General features: G+C 31.6%; 3 protein-coding genes across 6 annotated transcripts; 1 reads left to right on the forward strand and 2 right to left on the reverse strand.

Moving 5' to 3' along the window:
• Positions 1-8,190: 8,190 nt before the first annotated feature.
• On the reverse strand, positions 8,191-10,463 carry LOC137808495 (cell wall integrity/stress response component). Of its 2 annotated transcripts, XM_068609635.2 has the most exons (5): positions 9,989-10,463; positions 9,798-9,916; positions 9,644-9,701; positions 9,176-9,253; positions 8,191-8,596 (listed from the first exon to the last, which is right to left on the reverse strand). In XM_068609635.2, exons 1-5 carry the CDS (start codon positions 10,164-10,166, stop codon positions 8,403-8,405), a joined length of 627 nt encoding a protein of 208 aa, XP_068465736.1. In that variant the 5' UTR covers positions 10,167-10,463; the 3' UTR covers positions 8,191-8,402. The 2 variants fall into 2 exon arrangements, with proteins under 2 accessions (XP_068465736.1, XP_090155924.1); XM_090299798.1 differs by having other exon boundaries at positions 9,798-10,280.
• Positions 10,464-12,617: 2,154 nt separating this feature from the next.
• Positions 12,618-19,463, forward strand: LOC137808496 (pre-rRNA-processing ESF1-like protein). The gene is made up of 8 exons (XM_068609636.2): positions 12,618-12,792; positions 14,275-14,887; positions 14,984-15,055; positions 15,147-15,370; positions 16,256-16,418; positions 16,609-16,737; positions 17,638-18,323; positions 18,810-19,463. Exons 2-8 carry the CDS (start codon positions 14,342-14,344, stop codon positions 19,114-19,116), a joined length of 2,127 nt encoding a protein of 708 aa, XP_068465737.1. The 5' UTR covers positions 12,618-12,792; positions 14,275-14,341; the 3' UTR covers positions 19,117-19,463.
• Positions 19,464-19,488: 25 nt separating this feature from the next.
• Positions 19,489-23,776, reverse strand: LOC137808497 (aspartyl protease family protein 1). Of its 3 annotated transcripts, none has more exons than XR_016519320.1 (10): positions 23,204-23,732; positions 22,720-22,852; positions 22,202-22,440; positions 21,686-21,910; positions 21,424-21,559; positions 21,271-21,348; positions 21,096-21,192; positions 20,951-21,011; positions 20,025-20,096; positions 19,489-19,947 (listed from the first exon to the last, which is right to left on the reverse strand). XR_016519320.1 is itself a non-coding variant. In XM_068609637.2 (10 exons), the coding sequence occupies exons 1-10, from the start codon at positions 23,494-23,496 to the stop codon at positions 19,760-19,762; spliced, it is 1,527 nt and encodes a 508-aa protein (XP_068465738.1). In that variant the 5' UTR covers positions 23,497-23,776; the 3' UTR covers positions 19,489-19,759. The 3 variants fall into 3 exon arrangements, 2 of the variants coding, with proteins under 2 accessions (XP_068465738.1, XP_068465739.2); XM_068609637.2 differs by having other exon boundaries at positions 21,271-21,353; positions 23,204-23,776; XM_068609638.2 differs by having other exon boundaries at positions 21,271-21,353; positions 23,179-23,671.
• Between the last annotated feature and the right edge of the window lie 1,180 nt (positions 23,777-24,956).

Raw genomic sequence — 24,956 nt, forward strand, 5'->3', positions numbered from 1 at the left:
ATAGTTTTCATCAATTCTAATTTTTTATAAATTATTTTTCATAAATATTTATATTATATATATATATTATTTTAATTCTTATACATATATTCTTTAATAATAGCGCATTTTTATGATGATTTTGAAAGGTTATATGACCTAAATATTTTATTCAGATTTCATATATTAAATATTTAATTTGTTTTAATGATTTTAAAATATAACTTTAATTTCAATAATTAGTTCAAAAAATTATGTTTTAACCATCCTAAACCACTCTATCTTTATCTTTTTCTCGGTACTTTATCTTGTCAACGGTTTATATCTTTAAGACTTTAGGGTTTAGAGTTTATATTATATTCTTTCATGATATTTTTTAAAATTATTAAATATTTTTTAAATGAATTATAAATAAAAAATAGTTATTTCAGGATATAATATAGTATTTTAACTTGTGCTTTATACTTAATACAGGTTTATTTTATATAACTAAAATCAATAATATGCAATATTTTTAAACATGTAAGTTATATTTTATATTTACGGCAAAAAATTATATTATAATATATTTTACATTTAGTTATTAAAGAAATTAAAATAAAAGAATTAAATTATTAAAAATATAAGTTTGAAAAAATATAAAAAAGTCCAATTAAATTGTTTAGTGTAGGTTTGTGTGGGACTGTTTGTAACTCTTAAACAGTTCCATTAAATTAAAAGTATAAAAAAATTATATCATGTATTGAAAATTTTAAGATGAAATTCATATTTGAAATTAATTTCTAATATTTAGTCTTAGTTAAATGTTAACATATTCATTCATAACAAAAAGTATTAAAATAAAATTTAACAGAAATTTTTTATAAAAATAATTAATTTTACATGTCTGTATGTATATTAACTATTTTTTTATCTTTTAAAATAAAAAAATTTCATGAGTAATAGCAATCGGTAAAAAAAAATATATTAATATATATATATATAAATATTAAATTAAATTAAAAAATCAATAATAGATAGTGAATAGTTATTATTTTAATTATAATGTAAGATAAAGAATAAAATAAAAATAGGCAACGTAATATTTTGGTGGACAAGTTTTACATTTTTTTACAGAACAATATTTAAATAATAATGATAATATTTTTAATACTATGTATTCATGATGAAATTTAAAAATATTATATTTGATTTTTACATAAATTTGTTGTTAAACATATTTTAGGAAACAGTTCGCACTAAAAGAAAACCAGGGAGACCACCTAAGGGGACTGGTAAATCCAGGAAAACTGCTAAGGCAGTTCTCTCTACAACGTCGCAATGAAGGTCTCTTCTTTTTTTTGGAATGTCAGAGGATTGGGAAACTACAAAACTGTGGAGATGTTGCTTAGTTTACTTAACCTACATAAACCTCTTCTGGTTTTTCTTGCCGAACCCATGATGCCGTACACTAACGTCCTTTTTCAAATCTGTCAATATGCATTTGGTGGCTACGTCTCCTGTTGTTAATAAAGTTGCTAAGCTTTGGTGTTTGTCGGTTCCTAATCTTGTCCAAAATTTCTTGGTTAATGATCAATTTATCTCTGTAACTTGTCTTTGGCAGGATAAAAGTTTTAGCTTTGCAGGTGTTTATGGTGCTAACACATACTTGTCTAGACGATTTTTGTGGAGGGATCTTAGTTTCTTCACGGGGCCTTGGTGTATTCTGGGAGATTTTAATGCTGTGCTCTCGGCGGATGACTGTAAAGGGGGAGTGGCTCCTAATCAGGTTTCTTGTAATGAATTCCTGGATTGGATTAATACTAATGATCTTTCTTGTATGCCTTTTACTGAATCTTGTTATACTTGGTGTAACGGAATGAGAGGGTTGCATAGAATTCACAGAAGACTGGATAGGGCTTTATGTAATGGAGTGTGTCTAGATGAATGGGATTCTTGTACTTATCAAGTTCTTGTTAAAAATTGTTCTGATCATTCCCCTATTCTTGCTAGTCTTGCTAGTAATTCTTTGCGGAAGGTTAGCAATTTTCGTTTCTTTTCTATGTGGCTTCAGGAAACTTCGTGTATGAAGCTTATTCATGATTCTTGGGCTAATAAGGTTGTTGGTTGTCCTATGTTTATCTTGTAACATAAGTTAAAAAGGTTGAAACTTGAGCTCCGGGACTGGAATAAAAATTCTTTTGGTAATGTTCACAATGCAGTTCTTCTTAAGCAGGGTATCCTCCTTGGTATTCAAAAAAACTTAGAGACTGCTAGTTTGTCTGATAGTGATGGGCTTCTTTGTCAAGAAAAGATTGCTAAGGAGGAGCTTGATCATGCTCTTCACTGTCAATATTTGTTTTGGAAAGAAAGGGCTAAGATGTTATGGTTCAAGGATGGAGATCGAAATACAGCTTTTTTCCATGTTGTGGTCAAAAGGAGAAATAATTCTAGTGGGATTCATCGTCTACGGATTGATAATGAGGTTACGGAGGATCCTAAAATCATTGAGGATCATATTTTGGACTTTTATAAAAATCTTTATGCTAAGTCTATTTCTAATGTTCTGAATGCTGATAATATGGAAGATTTTATTGGTACTTATATTCCTCCTATGGTTTCCTCTGAGGAGAATATGATGTTGATTAAATGTCCTGATTTTTCTGAAATCAAGAATGCGATTTTTCATCTTAACGGTAATAGTGCTCATGGTCCTGATGGTTTTGGTGGTGTTTTCTATCATTCTTGCTGCGAAATTATTGGGACAGATGTTTGTAATGCTGTTCAACAATTTTTTAAACAAAATTGGGTTCTCCCTGGAATGAACAGTAATGTGGTATCTCTTATTCCTAAGATTCAGGGTGCTGATTCCATTAAAGATTACAGGCCAATTGCTGTTGCTAATTTCAAATTTAAAATTATTTCCAAGATACTGGCGGATAGGCTTGCTCTTGTGGCTGCTAGAATCATTTCTCCTAATCAATATGGGTTTGTGCAGGGTAGACAGATTTAGGATTGCATTGGTATTGCTTCTGAGGCTATTAATATGCTTTCTAAAAAGGTTAGAGGAGGTAATGTGGCTTACAAAGTTGATATTCATAAAACTTTTGACACTCTGAGTTGGAAGTTCTTATTATTAGTTTTGAAACGCTTTGGTTTTCACCCCTCGTTTGTCAGTTGGATTAGTACAATTCTCCGTTCAGCTATGCTTTCTATCAGAATAAGTGGTAGTTTGGTGGGTTTTTTTCCCTGCAGTCGAGGTGTAAGACAAGGTGATCCATTGTCTCCTTTACTTTTTTGTCTTGCAGAGGAAGTTCTTAGTAGAGGTATTTCTAAGCTTGTGAATGATAAGAAGATTTTAAATATGGCTAGTCCGAAAGGTTATCTCACTCCCTCTCATATTTTGTATGCTGATGACATTTTTATTTTCTGTAGGGGGATATTAAGTCTCTTCGAAATTTGAGTACTTTTCTTAAAACATATGGTGATTTTTCTGGTCAATATATTAATAACTCTAAAAGTAGTTTCTTCACCATGGATAATTCTCCAAGATTTGTCACCAAAATTCAAAATATTCTTTCTTGTAGTCATGGTTGTTTGCCTTTCAATTATTTAGGAGTGTGTATCTTTGTTGGTGCTCCAAAGTGTCGATTTCTTCAACCTTTGGCTGATAAAGTCAAATTGAAGCTAGCATCTTGGAAAGGTAAATCTCTTAGCATGATGGGTCGGATCCAGCTGGTCAATACAGTGATTACTGGATTTCTAGCTTATAGTTTTAATATGTATAAATGGTCTGTTTCTCTTATTAAGCAAGTTGAGCAGTGGTGCCGGAATTTTATTTGGACTGGTGATATTATGAAAAAAGGTATCGCTACTGTTAATTGGGCGAAAATTTGTTCACCTCTTGAGGATGGAGGCTTGAATATTATTAATCTTCATCATGAAAATAATTCATATCTTCTTAAGCTTGCTTGGAACTTCGCTTATAGCAACAAACCTTGGTCTTTACTCTTGAAAGCCAGAGTTCTTAAATCAAAATACGAGTTTAGAATGGTTTATAGATCCTCCTCTCTTTGGCTTGGAATTAAACAATTTTATTCTATCATACTTGATTATACTTCTTGGACTGTTGGTACAGGTTCTTTTATTAATTTCTGGAATGATAAATGGTGTTCTACTACTTCTTTAGCAAATATTGCAGGGTTATCTGATGGGGCTAACATTCCGGATACAGTCTCTCAATTTTGGTCAGGTTATGATTGGAATATTCCCTTATCTTTACAGCAGATGCCGCATTTTTTTAATCATATCATGGTTAGAGAGGAACAAGATATTCCTAATTGGATTCTAGATGAGTCTGGTCGTTTCACTCTTAAATCGGCTAGGACTTTTTTCTTGGAACCAGGAGTTTCAGGTGGTTGGGGTAAGTTCATTTGGTCTTCATCTATTCCGCCTTCCAAAACTTTAGTACTCTGGAAAAATTTTCATGGGAGACTTCCTACAGATCTGCATATTCAGAATAAGGGTTTGCATATATGTTCTATGTGTACGCTTTGTGAAAAGCATGAAGAATCTATTCAACATCTATTTTTTGAATGTTCTAATGCATTACATATTTGGAGTTGGGTTCGACAGATTTTTCTTACTTCTCATTTCTCTAATAAGGATGATCTTCTTTCTTTTATTAAGAGTGATGGTAGTCATTTGGTTAAATTGATTAAACTTGCTGTGACAACCTTTTCTATATGGATGATATGGCGTATGAGGAATTATGCTAGATTTCAGGACAAGATTGAGGTTTCTAAGGCTATTTCGGTAATTAAAGATTTAACTCGTCTAGTGGGAAATTCGTCTAAAGCTTCAATGAAGAATGATATGTTGGATTTCAACGTGATTAAGTTTTTTGGTATTAAGACTCGTAGTGGGAAAGTTCTTCATCCTCTTCCAGTTAGATGGGAACTTCCTTCACCAGGCTGGGTTAAAATTAACACTGATGGGGCTGCTAGGGGGTATCCTGGTCTTGCTACTTGTGGAGGTATTTTTCGTGGGAGTATGGGAGAATTTATTGGTGCTTTTTCAGGGTTTCTTGAAGTTCAAACTGCTTTGGTTGCTGAGTTTTATGGAGTTATACATGTTATGGAGAAAGCTCAAAAGATGCGACTTACTAATGTTTGGCTTGAATGTGATTCTGTCTTGGTTTGTGCTGCGTTTACTGCTAGGACTACTATTCCGTGGATGCTTCGTAATCGATGGAATACTTGTCTTAATTTCTGTAAGACAATCAGGTTTAGGGTTACTCATATTTTTTCGTGAGGGAAATGCATGTGCTGATAAGTTGGCTAATTTAGGGTTCATTCATAGACAATCATTTCATTGGTATAATAGACTTCCATCTAGTCTGTTCTTAGAATTCTTTATGAATAGGTATAGTCTACCTATGTATCGTTTTTGTTAACATGTGGGTTTTGGTCTAGTCCCCCCATATTTTTGTATTTTCTTTCTTTTTCCTTTTTTTAATAATACTTTTTTCATGTGATGGCAGATGATTGTTGTTACTTGAGATGTCAGCCTAGCAGAGATGTCAAGTTGCATAGTGATGCCTAACATGAAAATTTTCATTAAAAAAAACATATTTTAGGGGAAAAAAACTAGAAGCGTAAATAAGACAAGCTATCTTTTTTTAATGAACTAATAAAAAAACATGTTAATATAATACATGTGTAAATTATAATTTAGCTATTTAATAATTTATTTTACAAATTTTATTATTTCTCTGAATTTTTTTTCTAACTATACTTTCTTTTTTTTTTCTTCTAAAATTTAAGAAAGTTTTGCTTAGAATAATTTAAATCAATTCTTATTTTGAAGTAATTTTTTCTCAATTTTCTACTTGTTTTTTTCTCGGTGTTTACCTGTGTTATGTATATCGATTGAATTTTAGGGATAATTTAGTTTGTTATGTTTTTGAAAGGCCTTTTGGTGAATGGTATGTCTAGGTGAGATGATGAATGCGTATATTGTGACATGATAAAAAGCTATGAAGAAAAAATGATGATATAATAAAAATGATGTATTTTGTGTTAGATATTTATTTCCATGTTTCTCTAATTGTAAATTTTATTTGAAACGTTTATTATTTTTATATTAATTAAATAATTATTTGATATTAAATAAGAAATTAATATAGTACTATTAATTTATAATATACACATGACTTGTTAACATTTTGTCATAAGTTTTAGACTTATTTGAAATTTAAGTTTACCTTCTTTGAGAGAATTTTTATTTAATTTTTTCATAGAGAACCTTTAGTTCTTATATTTAAATTATTAAATTAGAGTAATTAATATTTTTGACTTATCAATCATTTGTGATTGTGTTGTCTTCTTCATATTCTAATATATTTTTGTATTTAAACCCTTATGTGTGCAGCCTTCAAGATCGGTTGCGATAAACTCGACATTCTCAGTCTTGAAATCCACTTCACCCTTCTCAATTTTATCCATTTTCCATTAGAGAAGAGAAATGCGAGCCTTGACATGTTCTTAACTCCATCTCCTCCAACTATAAACTTGGGTAAGGCAAGTCGCTTGTATTTGGCAACTAGGGACGAGGTAAATTAGGCGAAGAAACCTTCACGACCTAGCTAAAGGTTAGAGTTGATATTTTGGTTGATTAAGATGAGAGAATTATTTGGACAATAGTCGATGAAGTCGCGACTTCTTTCATCATATCACTCTTCTTCCTTTTTGATGGATTTTGGAAATTAGTGAGGTTAATATTAAAGAGTAAGTTAGATTCAATTAAGTTGGGTCAATTGGATCAATTTAAAAAAAAATTGTTAAAAGTTGTAATTATATCAACCTAATTAAAATAAATAAAATCTTGACAAAAATTAATTATTTTTTTAAATATGTCAATGTGTCCTAACATACATGCAAGTAGGTTCTAAATTGAATTTTGTGTCACTTATATCAAACTAATCATCCAATTTATAGAAGTGAGTGAGAATTGAGTGAGTTTGACTTGTATTTGACCTAATATAAATAAAATTCAAACTCAATATAATTGAGTAGCATTTAAAGTTGAGTTATGGAGTATGAAGATCTTTAAATATTTACATGAACTCTTTTATTCCTCACATGCTAATGCCTAAGAAATTAAATAAATTGGTTAGTTACATTTTTCTCTCTCTTGGTAACAGATAAAAATGTCAAGAGGATCCGCGCAGCAAGGTAACAAGAAAAAAAAAGGTAAATAAAATAAAATAACCTACTCAATAACAAAAAAATCATCTTAACTTATAAATATTATTTTCTTACATTTTTGTTTACCATTAACATCAACGAATGCTCTACTATTGTTAAAAACCTATGTAATAAATTATATTAAACATTCACTATTACAAAATGATTAAATAAAAATTAATTTTAAAGATAAAAAATTATTAAAATTATATATTATTTTAGAAAGTAAAAAAATTATTAATATATAAATTAATTTTTATTATTAATAAATATTTTTTAAATTAATATTCAATCAATTATCAATTTAGTACCAATTATTTAAATTTTAAAATTAGTTTTTATTTAATAATTTTGTAATATTTAATGTATTTGAATAAAATAACATTTTTTAAAGAATTTATGTATGAAAAAAATTAAAACAAAAACATGAAAGACAAAACCTATTAAGATTTAATCAAATTTACATTTTGACCTTGATCAATCAGTTAATACTATAAAAAAAAATATATTTCATCAATTTCCATTTTTTCCCAAGTAAACAATTTAATTCAATGTGGAAAAAAATGCAATTTCTCTACCACATTGTTTTCGGCCAAAATGTTTCAAATAAAACTGTATAATGAAAATGCAGATATCATTTGGCAATAGATGTAAGTGAATGTTCTCACCAAATGTTTTCCATGAAACTAGCACTGTTCATTCTGAAATGGGGCTCATGCGATTCAAACTTCAGAATTTAAGTCCAATTACAACAAATGAGAGAGAAAAGTGAAAAGTATTAAATTCAGATTTATCCAATGTAAATATGTTGCCCAGAACCAGAACTCAGAACCAGTGGGAGTGAAATTGCAATATCCATGAACCATGTTCAAGAGAGAACATGGGAGGTCAATAACCACTAAAGATGTGAGTTTTTCAAATGGTGTCTTCAAGCAGATATATATCCAAAACTAACAAAAAAATAGCAGAACAACATTCCAATAGCTCAGATAAAGGATTCAAATACCTCCCATATTTATCATTTCTTGAAAATTTGGTTCCCAGAAGAAAAATCTGACATGGTTCCTTTGCAGACATAAAATTTGGTTGTGCTTCAGCACACATATATGTACATCACAACACGATGGAATATCTAATTGCATTAGAGAAGACAGAGTGGATGAAACAAAAACCGCTCCCAACCTTAAAACATGCAAATTACAATGGCAAAAGCATGACAGGACAAGGAATGAACTCAGCAAGCAAATTTGCATCTATATGCTTTGTATGGATTGCTTCCATGCTAATAACTACCAAATCCAAATTAAGGTCATCAGCAACATCACCAATGATAGCCGTTGGCTTGCTCCCTTCACCAAGCCGCTCTAGCAAGTTATAGTCCCTCAATCCACCTGTGTTTTTATCATGAAACACAACAAGTAGTAAATTGAACAACAATTGACAAATCCTCAATTGTAGTGCAGCTTTATGGCACCAATATGTTATTGAAATTGATAACAACAAGACTCCAAGACCCCTAATATTGTAATGACTTCAATCTACATGAAACTCTTTCTACTAGTTGTCCTCTATATCCAATATAATCTTAGATGATCCATAAAGTGTTCAAAAATGGTGTAGCCAAAATCCAAATTTTAAGAAAGACCATTTACAACAATCTAATGTAAAAGTCATTGCACAAAAACACAAATCACCAATACATGACAAACTTGCCATGCAACAAACATTCAAAGAAAATAATCATGCTGTCGAGGAGTGAGTTTCCAGAAAGACCATTCAGAACAATTCATATAAAAAATAGTCATTGCATATACCACCCATTCATAATAAAATTTCCCTACAAAACACTCGAACAAAACGATCACGCTATAAAATGATGCTCACAGAATAGGAAAACATAGTATTGTGCTGTGAAGGGTCTCAACAGGCAAAATGTAATAAATTAAACAGAGAAAATAGCTATTACAAACCTTCAGATAGATGCCAACGGATGCTGGATAGTTGAGTCTCATGCTCAGGCAGTGTCTCTTTCTGCTGTTCATCAATAACTGCAAAAGCACATAAACCCCATTGCTTTTTATGTTTAGTTTCAGTTTAATTCCAAAGAAAACAGTATCTGAAGGTGCCAAAAGAATAAATTGTTTCCCCAAAAAGTTATAATTCAAACACACGCCTAAAAATCATGCATAAAAATAATGTAAATCATTATAATTTAACACAACAACCCTTATATTTGGGAGTGGAAATTTCCACTTCTAACAAACATTCTCTATTTTTTTTCACAAGAAGTAACCCTATTCAGCTTGGATAAGACCTAACACGAAATTATATAAATCTTTTAATTCAAAAGCGAAAATTTATCCTCATCTTTCTTTCTCTTCAAATCCAACCATAGGGATGCAAACAGGCACATGCAAAGTTACAATACACATACATACCCACAACTGTAATGTCAGCTCCATACTTTTTAGCTAAAGCAGAGGTGGTTGCAATAGCCTAATAAAAACACAACAACCCCAAATCAGCACTTGATGAATGAATGCACAAATTAAGCCAAGCCCAATAAAACTGAAGTGCATCACAGTGACCCACTTGTCTTGTACCCTCAGAGAGATAGGGATTCCTATCCGTAATGGGCAAAAGCAGATGCTTGAATTCCGTGAAGGCATCACCGGCCACACTGACTTCGGGTTCCTGCGGCTTAGCCTTGGCTGAACCGAAAGCAAATGCCGAAATCAGCGATTTTCGGAAAAACCCATGAATAAACAAATGAAAAATCTTACCTTTGTGAGCGATTCTGCTGAGCCTGGCGAATAGAGAGAGTTTGTGAGTTTTGGGGCGGAGCGTTGAAGAGAAGTTTAAACAGTGTGAGGAAATCGACAACCGTGGGTTGGGTGTGGAAGGTTTGGGACAGTCGGAGGGTTCAATGGGAACTGCGAGCAGGTAGTGAGCGAACGCCATGAAATGGAAGATGAAGAGGGTGGTGGTGCTAAGATCAAGGTTCAGTGCAGATTGGGGTAGCTTCCAGAGAAAGGAGACGACAACAACATCGTAAAAGTAAATTATAAATTAAAATTAATGACATTAAATAAAATGAGATAGCTCCATGGGAAGAGATTTATAGCCTGGATGTGAGGTCTATGGAGGAAAGTGTAGCGGCACCCTATGCTCGAGCCACCTGTTACAACGGCCACCACCAACACCGATTACTGTTACAGGAATAAAAAAGTATTTTTTATTAAAATTTATATTTTAAGTAGTAGTTATCAATAGAAATTTAACATATATAAAATAATTTTAAATAAGTCGAAATAAAAAATAAAAAATAATATATATAAAAAATATGAACTAATTAATTAACATATTTTTTCTTCATCTTTTATAGTTTGAGTTTTTTTTATTACGAATTTTCTCTTTTTTTCATTAATAATTTTAAGACTGAAGAATGTGATGTTAAAGTTATGATTCAGTTGATGATATAAAAAATTGTGTAAAAGAGATAATTATTTAAAAGAATCTCTATATATAATCTCTTTATATATAAATATATAGATATAGATATTAAAAATTTGGAGTGGAATGACACATGCTATAACTATTTTATACTAGGAATCAGGGTTGTTATAACAGATAAGAAAATATACTACGAAATTAATATAAAAACTAAAATGAATAATATCAAATAATACTTCAATAGTTTTATGATCTCATATGATGTCAATTTTCAGAAGATTCTTAAATCCATTGGATTTTGGGGTTTCGTCTTTGTTTGAAGTTTGGATTGTAATCTTAGTTTTTAATTTGTCATGAGCGATTTCTTTATTTTAGATTTTATTTTGGTTTAAATAAAAAATTAACTAAAAGTGTTTTAAAATTATTGACGTGTTTAAGTTCAGTCTTAAGAGAATAAAATGAGTCTTAATATGAATTAGCAATGAAGAATATTTTAACCAATTAACAATACGATCTAGTTTATTAAAATTACTTAAACTTTTTAAACTTGAATTTGTAACACTTTTAATCTATTAGCAATGTTTTAATATATTAAAGTACTTTAAATATTTACTTTAGTGATTTAATATATTAAAAGTGTATTAGACATTAAAATGTTACAACTTTGCAATTGGTTTAATGGATTAAAATATATTTTAATTATATTAAAATTATCAATTTTATAACCACACTATTTCATTTAATTCTATAAATAATTAATCTAAATATTTTTTTAAAGTATTGACAAAAATTAAGGTTGAGAGTGATTTGATTGCTTTGAAAATAACTTTTAGTACTTTTTTTAGTTGATTAATGAATTTAAAGTGTTAGATAAAAAATAACATATTAAAGATCAACATTGTTTTTCAATATTTATTTATTGTATTTCCTTAAACACAAATCACCTAAATATACGACATTTAAGTTAGAAAAATAAAATAAAATAAAATAAAAGATGTGATAAAGTGTATTAAAGTAAATAAAATTTTATTGCCTATAATGGAGAACTTATTATATTATAATTAATATAATTTACAATTTTTTTTATCAACAATCATATACGATACAACAACTATCTCTTGGATTTATTTTGTTTTATCAAGATGAATAAAAAGTTAATCCGTTGATATACTTTTTTTAATAGTTCACAACTAATATATATTAGTAAAATTGATCTGTATGATATTTTAATTATCTCAAATATATGTAGTTACAAATAAAATTATAAGAAGTCAAATTTAATTAAATGTTTTTTTACACTTCACATTATATTTTTTAAAATTAAATTTCAAAATGTTTAGTGAATCATTGTTATTATTTCCTTTTTTTACACGATAATGTCCACATCTATATTGTTTAGTCTAAAAAATACAGATAAAATACCACAGGAAAATAAACATTTTATATAAAAAGCATGCTAACATATCAACTACCATAAAAATTATAAACCTTTATTATTTTAGTATTTTTCTACAGTTAATTGTTGTAATATTTTCAATATAAATATACTTTATTTTTTGTACTTGGAATATGAAATATAAATCACTTGAAAGAAATTGTGTGCTATAATTTCAACAAAATTTCTACTAATAAATCGTATGCAATATAGAATAATATTTTTATATAATATTTCCTTAACATTATTAAAAGAAGATAAAATTCATATTATAGGTCAAAACATTCAATTAAAAAATATATTTTACTCTCATACAAAAGTTATAAATTTTTAACCAACAATTTTGTATTCTCTTAAAAAGGTATTGAAATAAAGTAATAATTTATTTATCCAAATACACAAAAATATTTCTATAACCTTTATAAAATAAATTCAATGAAAAAAGAAAATTTCAAAATATTTATAAAAAATATTAATTAGGGTTTAAATAACTATTATAATCTACGTCAAATAATATAAAATGCACAACATTTATTTTGAAATGAAGAAAGAAAACCAGGAACCCTATTACTGGTAGTGGTCCTCTTCTTTCTCCAGTGCACGCCGTTCTTTCTCACCTGTTTCGTTCCACGCTCCCATTCTTCTCTTCTTCAAAGCAATAGCTTCTATAACACAATAGTTTCATCAAATAATAGACAGGTAATCATATTCGATCTTACTATGTTTCTGTTTTTTTTTTTTTTTTAATTTCTCCCTCTATTTTGTTGCTGATTTGCTCAATTCTATGATTATGTGAATACGATGCATTTTTTTGCTGTATGAGACTACTGGAACATATCTTCATAATGCATTTGAGAACATGCAATGAACGGGTCATTGTCTTCCAATGGTGTTAGTTGTGTGATAGAGATGTGTTTGGCGTTCTTTGTATAAGTTAGGTGAGGTCTGCACAATTATTCATGGTTTCTGAAATTATTTGTACACTAGAGAATGTCACTTGAGAGCCAACGTTTCAGAAACTTGATTGGATTTGTTATTCTAAGTTCTATTTTAAAATTATTTAAAAGTTCTGTGAATTTCTACTATGTTTGAAAGTGGGATTTTTTTGTTGTTGCATGTGTTAGGTGTTATAAGCTTATGTGAGGATGTAGTAGGAATTAACGGAATGACTAAATAGGCTTGTCTATTTGTTATGCATAGCTTGTTGAAGTAAGAAGTGCTTTTGGCTTCTAATTGGAACACAGTAATTATGATCGAAGTCCAATTAGTTCACATGTAACACTCCAAGCTTTTTTTTTTTTATATGTACAACTAGTCTACTATTAGGTTGAATCACGGAAGAAGTAAGTCATTAGAAAGTATTAGCCGGGTGTCGCCTATTATGAATAGCATTATTTGTTAATAATGGTGTCTGAATTGAGTGCCTGTCTGTGTTGGGTTTTTTGCCAAGTACTTGTTAGAGGATCCTGCTTTAGGTTTTGTTGATCCTATTAACAATTTGTTCCACTGATTTCATGGTAGAATTGCTATGAGAGAGGCTATTGTGGTTGCTTTTAAATGATCATCAAAGAGCTTAATTTTTTTGCTGCTGGTTGGTAGAACTCAAGTGTATCTGATTTATCTTTTGTTGTCTTTAATGTAAAAATAAATTAGGCTTTTTCGTTATTGTTTAAGATACTTAACAGTGGCAGTAAAAAGGATACTTAAAGAGTGGCTGGAAGTAGTAGACTGTACTATTGGATTGAATGAACTGTCTTCAGGTTGTATGCTTGCTTGGAGCTGAAGCTATGCTTATGGACTGCATATTTCCACTTCTCTTTTGTTGCTTTTTTAAGTTTTGGTTGTCAGATGACTAGTTATAGGTTTTCACTTTATAGGGTTTGTTTGGTTGTTCATCACAATGCCGAACGGTTTATGTGGCTGTTTCTTATTGATTTATTGCTCTCAATTATAATTTATGTGTGTTATTTAACTTCCTTTTTGGTTTCATAATTTTTTTTGTGAACTATGCATCTTTGAGCATTGTTGGTTTGTTGCGATAACAGAGTCATACATTTTCTTTGAAACATGCACTTTATTTATGTTGTATATTTCTTTTCCTTATGAGCTTTGGGTTCACTACAAGTGGACCACGCTCATACTAGCTCATTTCCGAATTATTGACAATGCAACATTTTGTAGTTTTTACTTCATTTGGAAGGGAGAATCTAAGTTTGATTGTCTCCTAATCCTCTTGAACCTGGGCATAATGGGATCAAAAAATGCAAACGAGAAGAAGCAAAAGGACAAAAGGAAGAAGGTTAAGGATAATTTGAGTTCAAAACATTCAGCACCAAGTGATGGCAAGGTTATCAATGATCCTCGATTTGCAAAGGTTCACACAGATCCTCGGTTTAGGGAGGCCCCAAAGCGTGAAACGAAGGTGGCCATTGACTCTCGCTTCAACCGCATGTTCACTCACAAGAGTTTTTTGCCTTCTTCTGCTCCTGTTGACAAGAGAGGCAAGGCCAAGAACAAACCAACCTCTCAAGTTGGTTCTATGCGCCATTACTACAAAATTGATGAAAAGGAAACTGAGAAGAGTAGTGACGAGGAAGAAGAGATTGAAGAGGAATTGGTGAAAGCCAATAGGTTGAAACCAAAGAGTGATAAAGATTCTGAGTTGGAAGAGACCAGTGAATCTGAGTCGTCAGCTAAGTCAGAAGAGACCAGTGAGTCAGAGTCTGCTACAGATACCGATACAGACGAAGGTGCAGATGAGGAAGTTTATGAGGAAGAAGAATCTGATGTCCAGGTACTGTATCGTTTAAAGTTGAATTTTTCCATCTTTGTTTTGTGTGACATTGTATATAACAATGGATGGGCCCTTTTGAATTTATTTTGTGGACAGGAAGACATAGCGGAGATTGAAAAAGAAACACATAGGCTTGCTGTTGTTAACATGGACTGGAGGTTTGTTAAGGTACTATGCATTTGCTGCAATAAATTTTTAATATGAGAATTATTTAAAATGTTAGGCTAAAATGTCGCTTTTGTTTGTTGTTTTTTGCTAGGCTGTTGATTTGTATGCATTGTTATGTTCATTTCTCCCACCTAATGGACTGATCAAATCAGTAGCTATCTATCCATCTGAGTTTGGTCTTCAACGGATGAAAGAGGAGGAAGTTCATGGACCTATTGGTCTGTTTGATGACGAAGATGATAACAGTGATGAAGATAACAACAATGATGGCATTGATAATGAGAAACTTCGTGCATATGAGAAGAGTAGGATGCGGTAAATAACTATTAAAAAACACTTGTAATGTGATATATTGGCTTGACTTAACTGCATTTAGATAAAACTGTCAAATGCATTATCACCTTGTATGGTTCTGTTTTTATGCTTTTTTCCATAGGTTGGGCTGTGGAAATTTCTTCCACAGATGGGAGCATTAGGTCTTGTCTGTATTTGTGTTACACTTTGCATAATATTATAGTCTCCTATTTTGGATTTGAATATCCTGCCTATTGTTGCTTTCTGTAAGAGAACTTTTGGGGAGATTCTAATGCAAGCAAACCTGTATGAGTAACCCAGAGAAATGCTGCCTTAGATTCCTGTTTTGTCTGGCTGTTGAGTCTGCTCTCAATACTCAACTAAATGATCATTCAGTCTAACTGATTCCTTGATGACGAGTGTATGGGACATTTTTGAGTCCCTTTCAGCCTTGTAGAGCCAATATGGTGCCAGAATCAACATTAAGTGCTTCTGGAGTTCTTAATGATGGTACAATGTAAAGGGGAACTGAGTTTTTGTGGAGAACGTCCCCACCTCATTCTTGTGACTATCATTTTCCAACTGACCATATTGGAATTCCTGCATTTTATCATGATGATCCAGTTGGGAGGGTGTCTGGAGTAGGAAGCCACACATTGTTATTCACTCATGTGTGACGCCTCAGATGACTTTATATTGCTGTGCCTTTTCATATGCAACTCGAGTTGAGTAAACTGTTCTGCTGACAGATACATGTATCCACAACGTACAACTAGGGAAACTTAAGGGATCTTTTCAGCACATCGTTGAGTGTTTTAACAGATACATGTTTACCATGTGATATATATCTCATTTTATCTTTTTTCTTCTTTTCATACTAATCTTTATTATTTCTCTGCTCCCTAGGTACTATTTTGCTGTGGTAGAATGCAACTCAATTACCACAGCAGATTACATTTACAAGGAGTGTGATGGGGTTGAGTTCATGCAGACATCTAATGCACTTGATTTAAGGTTTATCCCAGACGACATGGAATTCAAACACCCACCTCGGGATGTTGCTACCGAGGTATTTAAGATGCGATTGTAGTTGACATCCAATAGTATGCCAGATTAAAAAATCCAATTAGAAAATTGATTGATGTGGACTTTAAATTTATATGGTCTCTATACGTGTGTGCTCGCACACATATTTACATACGATGTATTTATGCAGTATGACAATAATTTGCAAATTTTTGACTCCTTTCTATGCTTAGGTGCCTGCAAATTATGAGTGTAATGATTTCTATTCTCGGGCACTTCAGCACAGTGAGGTTACCCTTACTTGGGAGGATGAAGAACCTCTTCGCGTAAAGACATTGAATCGGAACCTCAATGATGAGCAGGTAAGTTTTCTTTGTAGTAATCAAAGTTTTAAATAGTGCACTATAGCAATTAGCAATGCAGAGCGTGCTACAGTGGAGCGGTTTAGTGCAATGGCTGTGGCGGACTAAGCAGCAAGCTGTTGCTGATGCTATAACAGCTTTGTGTTAGTTTCAAAAAATACCTTGGAAAAAAGATATTAGGCCTGTTGGTAGACTGTTTTTGGATTTTTATTTCCAAAATCGAAATCTATAGATGTAATAATAGTGAAAATTATAAAGACTTGGATTTAGAAGATGATGGCTGGTAATTCCTACCAATCTAGGAAACTTGTATTAGACTTTTGTTGGTATTTACTTGTATGCTTTGTTTTTTACACCTGTGATTTTTTATTCTTAATTATAGATGTTATTAATTTTGAGTAAATGTTTATCAGTTTTGAGAATTTATATGTATATAGGATACGTTGTATAAATTATAAAAAAATTGAAAACATCAGCTGTCCCGCTTTATTCCATTACACTATAGCGTTTTTGGAGCTGGCTGCTACGCCCTATCTTGGATTTAAACATTGGCAGTCATCTGTTGTTTCTGTTGTGCATAAGTTTTTCCTTGTGAAAAATTCTGGGCTTGCATTGTGTTATTATGGGTGGGGTCTTGAGTATTTCCATCTTTTATATGGTCATTTATACACGGTGATCTTATTTATAAAATTAGTTTCAGACCCCTTATACATATTACAAAGGAACGTACTTGTGTATCCTTTACACATGTCTATTTGTTTTTTATCTACATCTTGTCTGTAATTGAGAAGCATGGATATTCTTCCATATTATTTTATATGTATTTTCTGTATTTATCTTTTTGCTATATGCTTCAAATTGAAAGTCTTTTTCTCATCTTCCCTTCTTCCTCTTGAATAGCTAGCTCAGATGGAATTGAAGGAACTCTTAAATTCTGATGAGAGTGAAAGTGATGATAGCAAGGATAATAGGGAGACAGATGATCAGAATGATAAAATGGAAAAAAAACGAGCTAAGTACCGTGCTTTGCTCCAATCTGGTGATGATTCAGATGGAGGTGATGAACATGATAATATCCAGGACATGGAGGTCACCTTCAATACAGGTTTGGAAGATTTAAGCAAACATATATTGGAAAAGAAGGATAAAAAATCAGAAACAGTTTGGGATGCATATTTGAGGAAAAAACGTGAGAAAAAGAAGGCCAGGAAAAATAAAGCAAAGCATTCATCAGATGACGACAGCGATGATGATACTGATCAAGAGGCAACTGAAGAAGCAGATGACTTCTTCATGGAGGAGCCTGCTGTCAAGAAGAGGAAAAAGGCACAAAATACAGAAGACGAAGAACATAAACCCCAAGACAATGTGAGCAAAGAGGAGCTTGAACTGTTGCTTGCTGATGATAAGGGGACAGATACTGGTCTCAAGGGATATAATCTAAAATTTAAAAAAGGCAAGGGAAAAAGGAGGGAGAATGCTTTTGATGAGGAAAAAATTCCAAGTAATGCATTTGATGATCCACGTTTTTCAGCTCTTTTCTCTTCAAACTATGCAATTGATCCCACCGACCCACAATTTAAAAGGTATTTTCTGTTCTATGTAGTGGCATTTACATTCTGCTCAATGTTTTTAAAATCAGATTAATAAATGGTTTCTGATTAGGCCATTTGAACTGGATGTTCTGGTTCTCTAAATTATAGTTCTACTAAACGGATAATTTTTATCAAAACAGTGAAGTGCGAACTTCTAGTTTCTTATTGGGACCATTTGTCCTCATAAGATCCTGGAATACCAATTTCATGAATTTTAAAATTATCTTTATTTGCATGATAAATTTCTTTCAACCAAAAGTTAATGCTGCTGCTGATAGCCGGGCTTCTATTAGATAGGTAGCAACTAATTTGTTACGCTAGTTTCATGTTTAACTAATTTTAATTATCAAGATTGGATGGATGGTCTTGATATCTGATTATTCTCTGGTTCAAGAATATGCAGGTTTTAATGTAGCAAACTCAGCATTTTATTTTGTTTTATTTTATTCCAAAATATAATCGTGGGTGTTTTTGCAGGAGTGCGACATATGCAAGGCAGCTAGCACAGAAACAGCAAAAGGATAGTGCGGATCCACCTGCGGAAAGGGAGCCTACAAAACCAAAAGAAATGCAATTGTCTTCGGATGATTCTGGCATGGTGAAGGAGGGTGAGGAAAAAGCATTAGAGACTTCGATGTCAAAGAAAGATAAATATGAAATATCATCTTTGGTTAAATCGATAAAGATGAAAGCAAAGCAAGTTCAGTTACCCTCTGCTAGCAGGACAAGGAAAGATGAAAAATCACACATCAAAGGTACGAAGAAAAAAAGGCAGCAGTTCTGAATCTTGTGGTTCAGAAAACACTTGAATACAAGAAAATTGGTCTCTTCTGTATTCTACAAAACCCAGCAGGGGAAAAAGGAATTTTCAAGGCGTTAATCTTCTTCCAAGGCGTTGAAAGTTTTGAATCCTAATCACCCATTTAAAATTTTGAATCTACATAATTACAATGCTTCATTAATATTTTGTTGTAAACTACATGTTGAACAGTATAAATTAATGAGTTTGATAATAGTCTCTAAGTAGTCTTGAAACCCGCATCCATCTTTTGGTGGTATAATGATCACCATGTTATTAACATTTATAGCTGTATGTCAATCTAGATTTGAATGCATACCTCTTCAAAATAACTGCTAAGAGTTTTCACATCTGGTGTTTGGTATAATGATTAATTATCTCATTTTTCTGGAGAGATTTTATTTACTAAATCAAGTGTATGTTGTATGCCAGCTAACTGCTGTATAACGTATAACTGAACTTTCCCAAGTTTACACCTATATTAGGTTCTTATATACAAGCCCATCAGAGACTATTATAACTGGAAAAAAAGTGAAGCACAAATGCCACCCGTGTGATAAACTAAAAGTGAAAAAAAAAAGCACTACTTTTTGTAATAATACATGATGGAAGAATGAAGAGGGAAAGGCTAAAAAATGGGTAAAAGTAGAAATAGGACAAAAAGAAATGAAAAAGTAGGTTTAATCATGAATGATCGATTGGGTGGAATAGTAGATGGATTGGATGTAGCCACGGGATTCACAGCGATAGCAGGAGAAACAGCAGGAGCATGCGATGGGTTAAGTGGTGGTGTATCTGAGAGCACATATTCAGAACCTGAGAGGAGCATATAACATTATTTAACAAGAGTGTGGAAGAGCAATTCAAATGTTGAAGAGCTGAAATATACTCACAATTACTTTCTTTCCATCCAAGATTCATGTTGTCACGATCGAAGACTATCTTGTAACCACTCATGAAGTTTTCTGCATTAATATAATCAATGTTGCAAGTTTGAATGATGCATGATTCAGCAAAAAAGGTTGAACAATGATTTCCTTAAACTAAATAAGATAAGAAGCGTGGGCATAGAATTATGCTATTGTTGTAACTTGGGATACTCATGACATAAAATTGGTTTTTGAGGACGGATTTGGATTCATGTGATCTCAATCCAACTTTGTGTTTTTTTTTTCCTTTCTATGTTTTCAATTTTTAATTATGTATCAATAATATTTTTTTTTTACTTAATGAATATGATTTCACATAATATAATATTGCACTTACATTAATATTACTTATTTTGAAAATATCCAATAAAATATACCTTACTTTTATACTTTTTAAAAAAATTTATGATCTAGTTATACGTAAGACTTAAACAAACTTTTTTACCACATGATTCTTAATAAAAAAAAAATATCAATTTTAATCCTATTTTTTTCATTTTTTTCTGTGTCAAGTAAATTTTTACATTTTGCTTTTGATTCTTAATATTTTTTTTTTCCATTTTTGTCCCCATAAAATATTTATGTTTCTTTTGGTTTGTAGAGTTTAATAATACCTTTTTAATATCTTTTAAACGACTATGTCAATGATAAAGGCAAAAATAAATATTTATTCAAGACCAAAACCCAAAAAAATATTTATACAAAATCATATGTAAAATATTTATGAGGGAAGTTTTGTATGGACCGAAATAAACGCTCCCAAACTGTTATATGAATGCTCTTAATTGTAGGTGTTATATAATTGAAAGACACAATGATTGATAATTCAGAATGCAAGATTTTATGATGATATATTCTACGAAGAAAATTTTCTTGAGTAAAATACTCACGTCCAATGATATTCACACTGTTACTCTTGAGGATTCCCAAACAAAGAAAGTTTCCTTCCTTCTGCATGTCACAAAAGGAAATGAGATTAAGAAGGTTGAGAATGATTAGATACCATAAAATTGGAAAAATATGTTCTGTTCCCACCTCACTCAAAACTAGTATTATGGGATCCATCACATAATAATCATCTCCACCTTTCATCGTTAGATTCACAAAGGGAACTTCGATTGTCTGATTTAGACTGCAGGTAAAGTGGAAATCAGTTTCTGATTGTTCAAAGAGAAAATTAAGTAGATGGTTGCTCTCAAACCAATATCACCTTATGTCATAACAATACTCAAAATTGATTTTAGATTCAGGTGATTGAGATGAATGCCGATTTGCTTTGATTCGTGAACTGAACTGCAATCAAATTTTTTATTCATGAAACTCATTAATCCCATCTTAAAAAACTGTGCTGAAGATCACTTACCATTTCACCAAGTCGTGTATAAGCTGGATCATTTATATATGTAAACGATGTACCAGAGTCAAATATTGCATGAAACTCAAGATCAGCAACACGATCTTCCACAACAATTTGGGTTATGGTGATGTTATAAGTTGGACTGCAAGGATTGAGTAAGCACTAGTATAGTTAGACACAAGAATTTTTCTTGCTTCTGTTGTTGTATTGTTTTAAGAGTGGAAGTGAGAGCTTGTTGAAAGTGGAATGAAAGATAATATCCTCTTACTACGATGTATCAAGGTTGAATGGTGTTTTTCTTTGGTCTGGGCTGCCACTGTCACCAAACGTGATTCTTCCAGAACCACGAGATCCAAAACACATTGAAAAGGAATTTGAGATGAGCCCTTCTTTGGCTAGGATGCTAGGAACAGATCTATTATCCATTCCAAGTCCAAATAGGCCATTTGGAATTCCCCCATCTTGAAAAGCACCAGTTTGAACTTGGCCACAACTGCAACAGATTAAGAAAGCAGTTTCAAAGAAAGACTATAGTAGACTTTAAGTCAAACTCAGATAGGCCTCGTAAACTCTAGTTCAAATAGACTCTAATATTAACTCAATGTTATCAAATCAACTATATAAAATATAAAATGTTCTAATTTTAGTCTATGTTTAATTTCTAACACTATTAAGAAGAAGCAACGATTAGTTCAAGAATCAAAGGGAAGGGCCAATTGTTTATTCAACCTTCAAATGCAAACACAGTCAATAAATATTTTCAGTTAGATGTCTAGTATTTTACCCAAAAATAATTCTTGTGTCAGCATCATTTGTTTGATCATCATCTGTAATCAAGTGCAACACATCCTCTACCAAGATTCCCCTAGATGAAGTATTATTTGAAAGATAGTCAACTCGATATCGACAACTGCTGCCAGATGAAGGACACTGTTGTCTTTGTATACAGTAGGTACTATTGGTGCATGAAACTCTATTGCTTGTCGATGATTTATCAAGATCATAGGTATTAAGTTTAATTATCTGCCAAAAAGGAAAAACAATGATGATGATGAAGATGGCTTAGCATGAAATACATGAAAAGTGAATCCATTTAACCAAGAATAATGGAAGTGAAGTTTTATATAAGGTCTTCACTTCTAGCAAGGAGCACAGTGATACAAAAAGGGTTTTTTTCTTTATAATGTATTTTTACCTATTTTAATAAAAAAAATCTTTTTAACTGTTTAACAAAAGTTCTAAAAACATTGATTAATCATGAAAAAAGAAGGAGAAACCAATAGGGTAGGAAAATATGAATACTTTTCCTCTTGATATCAAATCTGGCACACATCTGGTACAATTACAAGGTAACCAAAACAAGTCACTGCCTGTATCCAACGCGACCAGAAACCATGAAGGTGGTGTACCAACCGAAACATTCGCAAAATGCAAACTGAAATCCAAATAACGAGAAGACATTATCAGTACACAAACAGCAACATAGAAAATACCCAACAAAACTTTTCCTTGTTACATCAAAATAACAACCAAACCTTTTCTTTAACTAACAAACCCTTTGGCATCAGATTTCACTCTAAAACACATAAAGTGCTAGAACTTTTCAAGCAAACAAAAATTACATCTGCACTTTCCCAGCACAAATATTCTTCTGGGGTCATATAATTTGAGGCAGAATTCTGATATAAACTGACCCAGAAAACTTGACTTTTTTCAAAAAGAATACCAATAAAGAAAAAATAAGTAAGTTAGAAAATTAACTAGCGGGGGTGAAGAATTGTCATACAATCCAAAGGCAGGAATCTGGTAAGTGTCATTGCCGGCAGCGAAGGTGAGCGGCGTGTGGTGGTCGGCGGCGAGTCTCCGGCCCCGGAATATGCGATCTCTGTGGGCCATAGCAGCATAGTACTGAGGGCTTCCCTTTAGAGGAAAATCATCAGCAATGCCCAGAATCCCCTTAACCGGATCCGAGAGCCTGTGGTGTATGTCAAACCCAAATGTGCCCAAACCATAACAACTCTCTGAAGCCAAACCCACCACTAACATCATCCATGCCAAACTAACACACCTACAACCCATGAGTTGTTCAAGCTAACAGTTTACTATGTGGGGTGTGGGGTGGAGAATTATGGGGCTTAGTTTTCCTGAAATTTTCTTGTGATCCTCAATCTTGTTGTTTGATGAAAAATGTTGAGTTGCAAGACAAAAAATAAGATATGGTTTGTGGGTTATGGTGTTTGACACAAACAAAGGTGTTTGGTCGAGGATTACAGAGTTGAAGTTACAGGCAAAAGTTTCGACTGTTCTAATGTTTTGTTTGTCCAATTGGGAATGGTTCCACAAGTAAATTGCGGGTCCCTTGTTATGTTCATTAATTCAATTTAATCACCACCTTGGTTTTTATTTATTAAATAAAAGTAAATAATAAATTTTTGCGTCCTTTTCTAGTTAAAATTTGATGATTATAATAACTATTGTCAATCTTTTAACTAAAATAAATTATAATGATGTGTCCTTTGTCTCTATGATTGTTGAGAGTAGAAAGTATTTGAGTTGTGTAACAAGTTAACATGTGGTTGTTGATTGCCATTTAGGATGCAGAGAGCAACCCCATTTCCATCTCTTTCACTACTCATCCATGTCCATTCTTATTGAGTTTTCTTATCGTATGACAAATCTTCAAACTAAAAATTGCATTTTATTGAATATGTTTGGGTGTTCATATCATATCATTTGGAAGTGGATTTGGAATTCTAAGGTTAAGAATAATTTATATTTTGTTTTTTCTCGACTCATATTTGTTAAGAATAAAATTGTGTCAGAACATTAATTTCTAACAGTAAACCATATATAATTAATGATATTATCTCTCAAATTTAAAATCAACACATAATACATGGATTTGATTAATTCCATGATTTAAGATAAACATATTTTAAGGTTTGATATTAAATCTTATGGTTTATTTAAGGTTGATTCATTAAGGTTGGATAATGTTGGTATGATAATCCCTTTGCTAAGTTGGTAGGTAGGTGATCTAATAGAAGTTTATTGTCAGGTATTTATGTATAAGGGTTGGACCACCCATGAAGTAGTTTCTATTTATTTATTTATTTTTATTGTCGATAAAAAACAAGATAAACATATTTTATGATTTTTTGCAATATAATTAAGTGTTAGTGAATTTAACTAATTTTTCAGCCTCTCAAATGATTCTATTAATATATAAGTATTAGGTTTTTTATATAATTCTTATCATATAATTAATGTACGGTCAACATAATAGAATAAATTTCCAAAACTTTGGTGGTCTCGCTGAAGCGACTAGATCAAGTCAATAGAAGTTATATCACCTATTATGAAATTTATTACTTAATTAATGGTAAGTAGTACAACCAAAAGTACACGTCAACACTTTTAGAAAAAAAAATTTACAAGTCAACTCAATATACTACTTAAAAAGAAGCCATTAAATAAAAATGTTAATTATTATATTAACTAAATTAAAATAACAAAATTATTAGCATCAGTTTATATTA

This window comes from Phaseolus vulgaris, chromosome 3 (genome assembly GCF_051622355.1).
Source record: "Phaseolus vulgaris cultivar YP4 chromosome 3, ASM5162235v1, whole genome shotgun sequence".
NCBI lineage: Eukaryota > Viridiplantae > Streptophyta > Magnoliopsida > Fabales > Fabaceae > Phaseolus > Phaseolus vulgaris.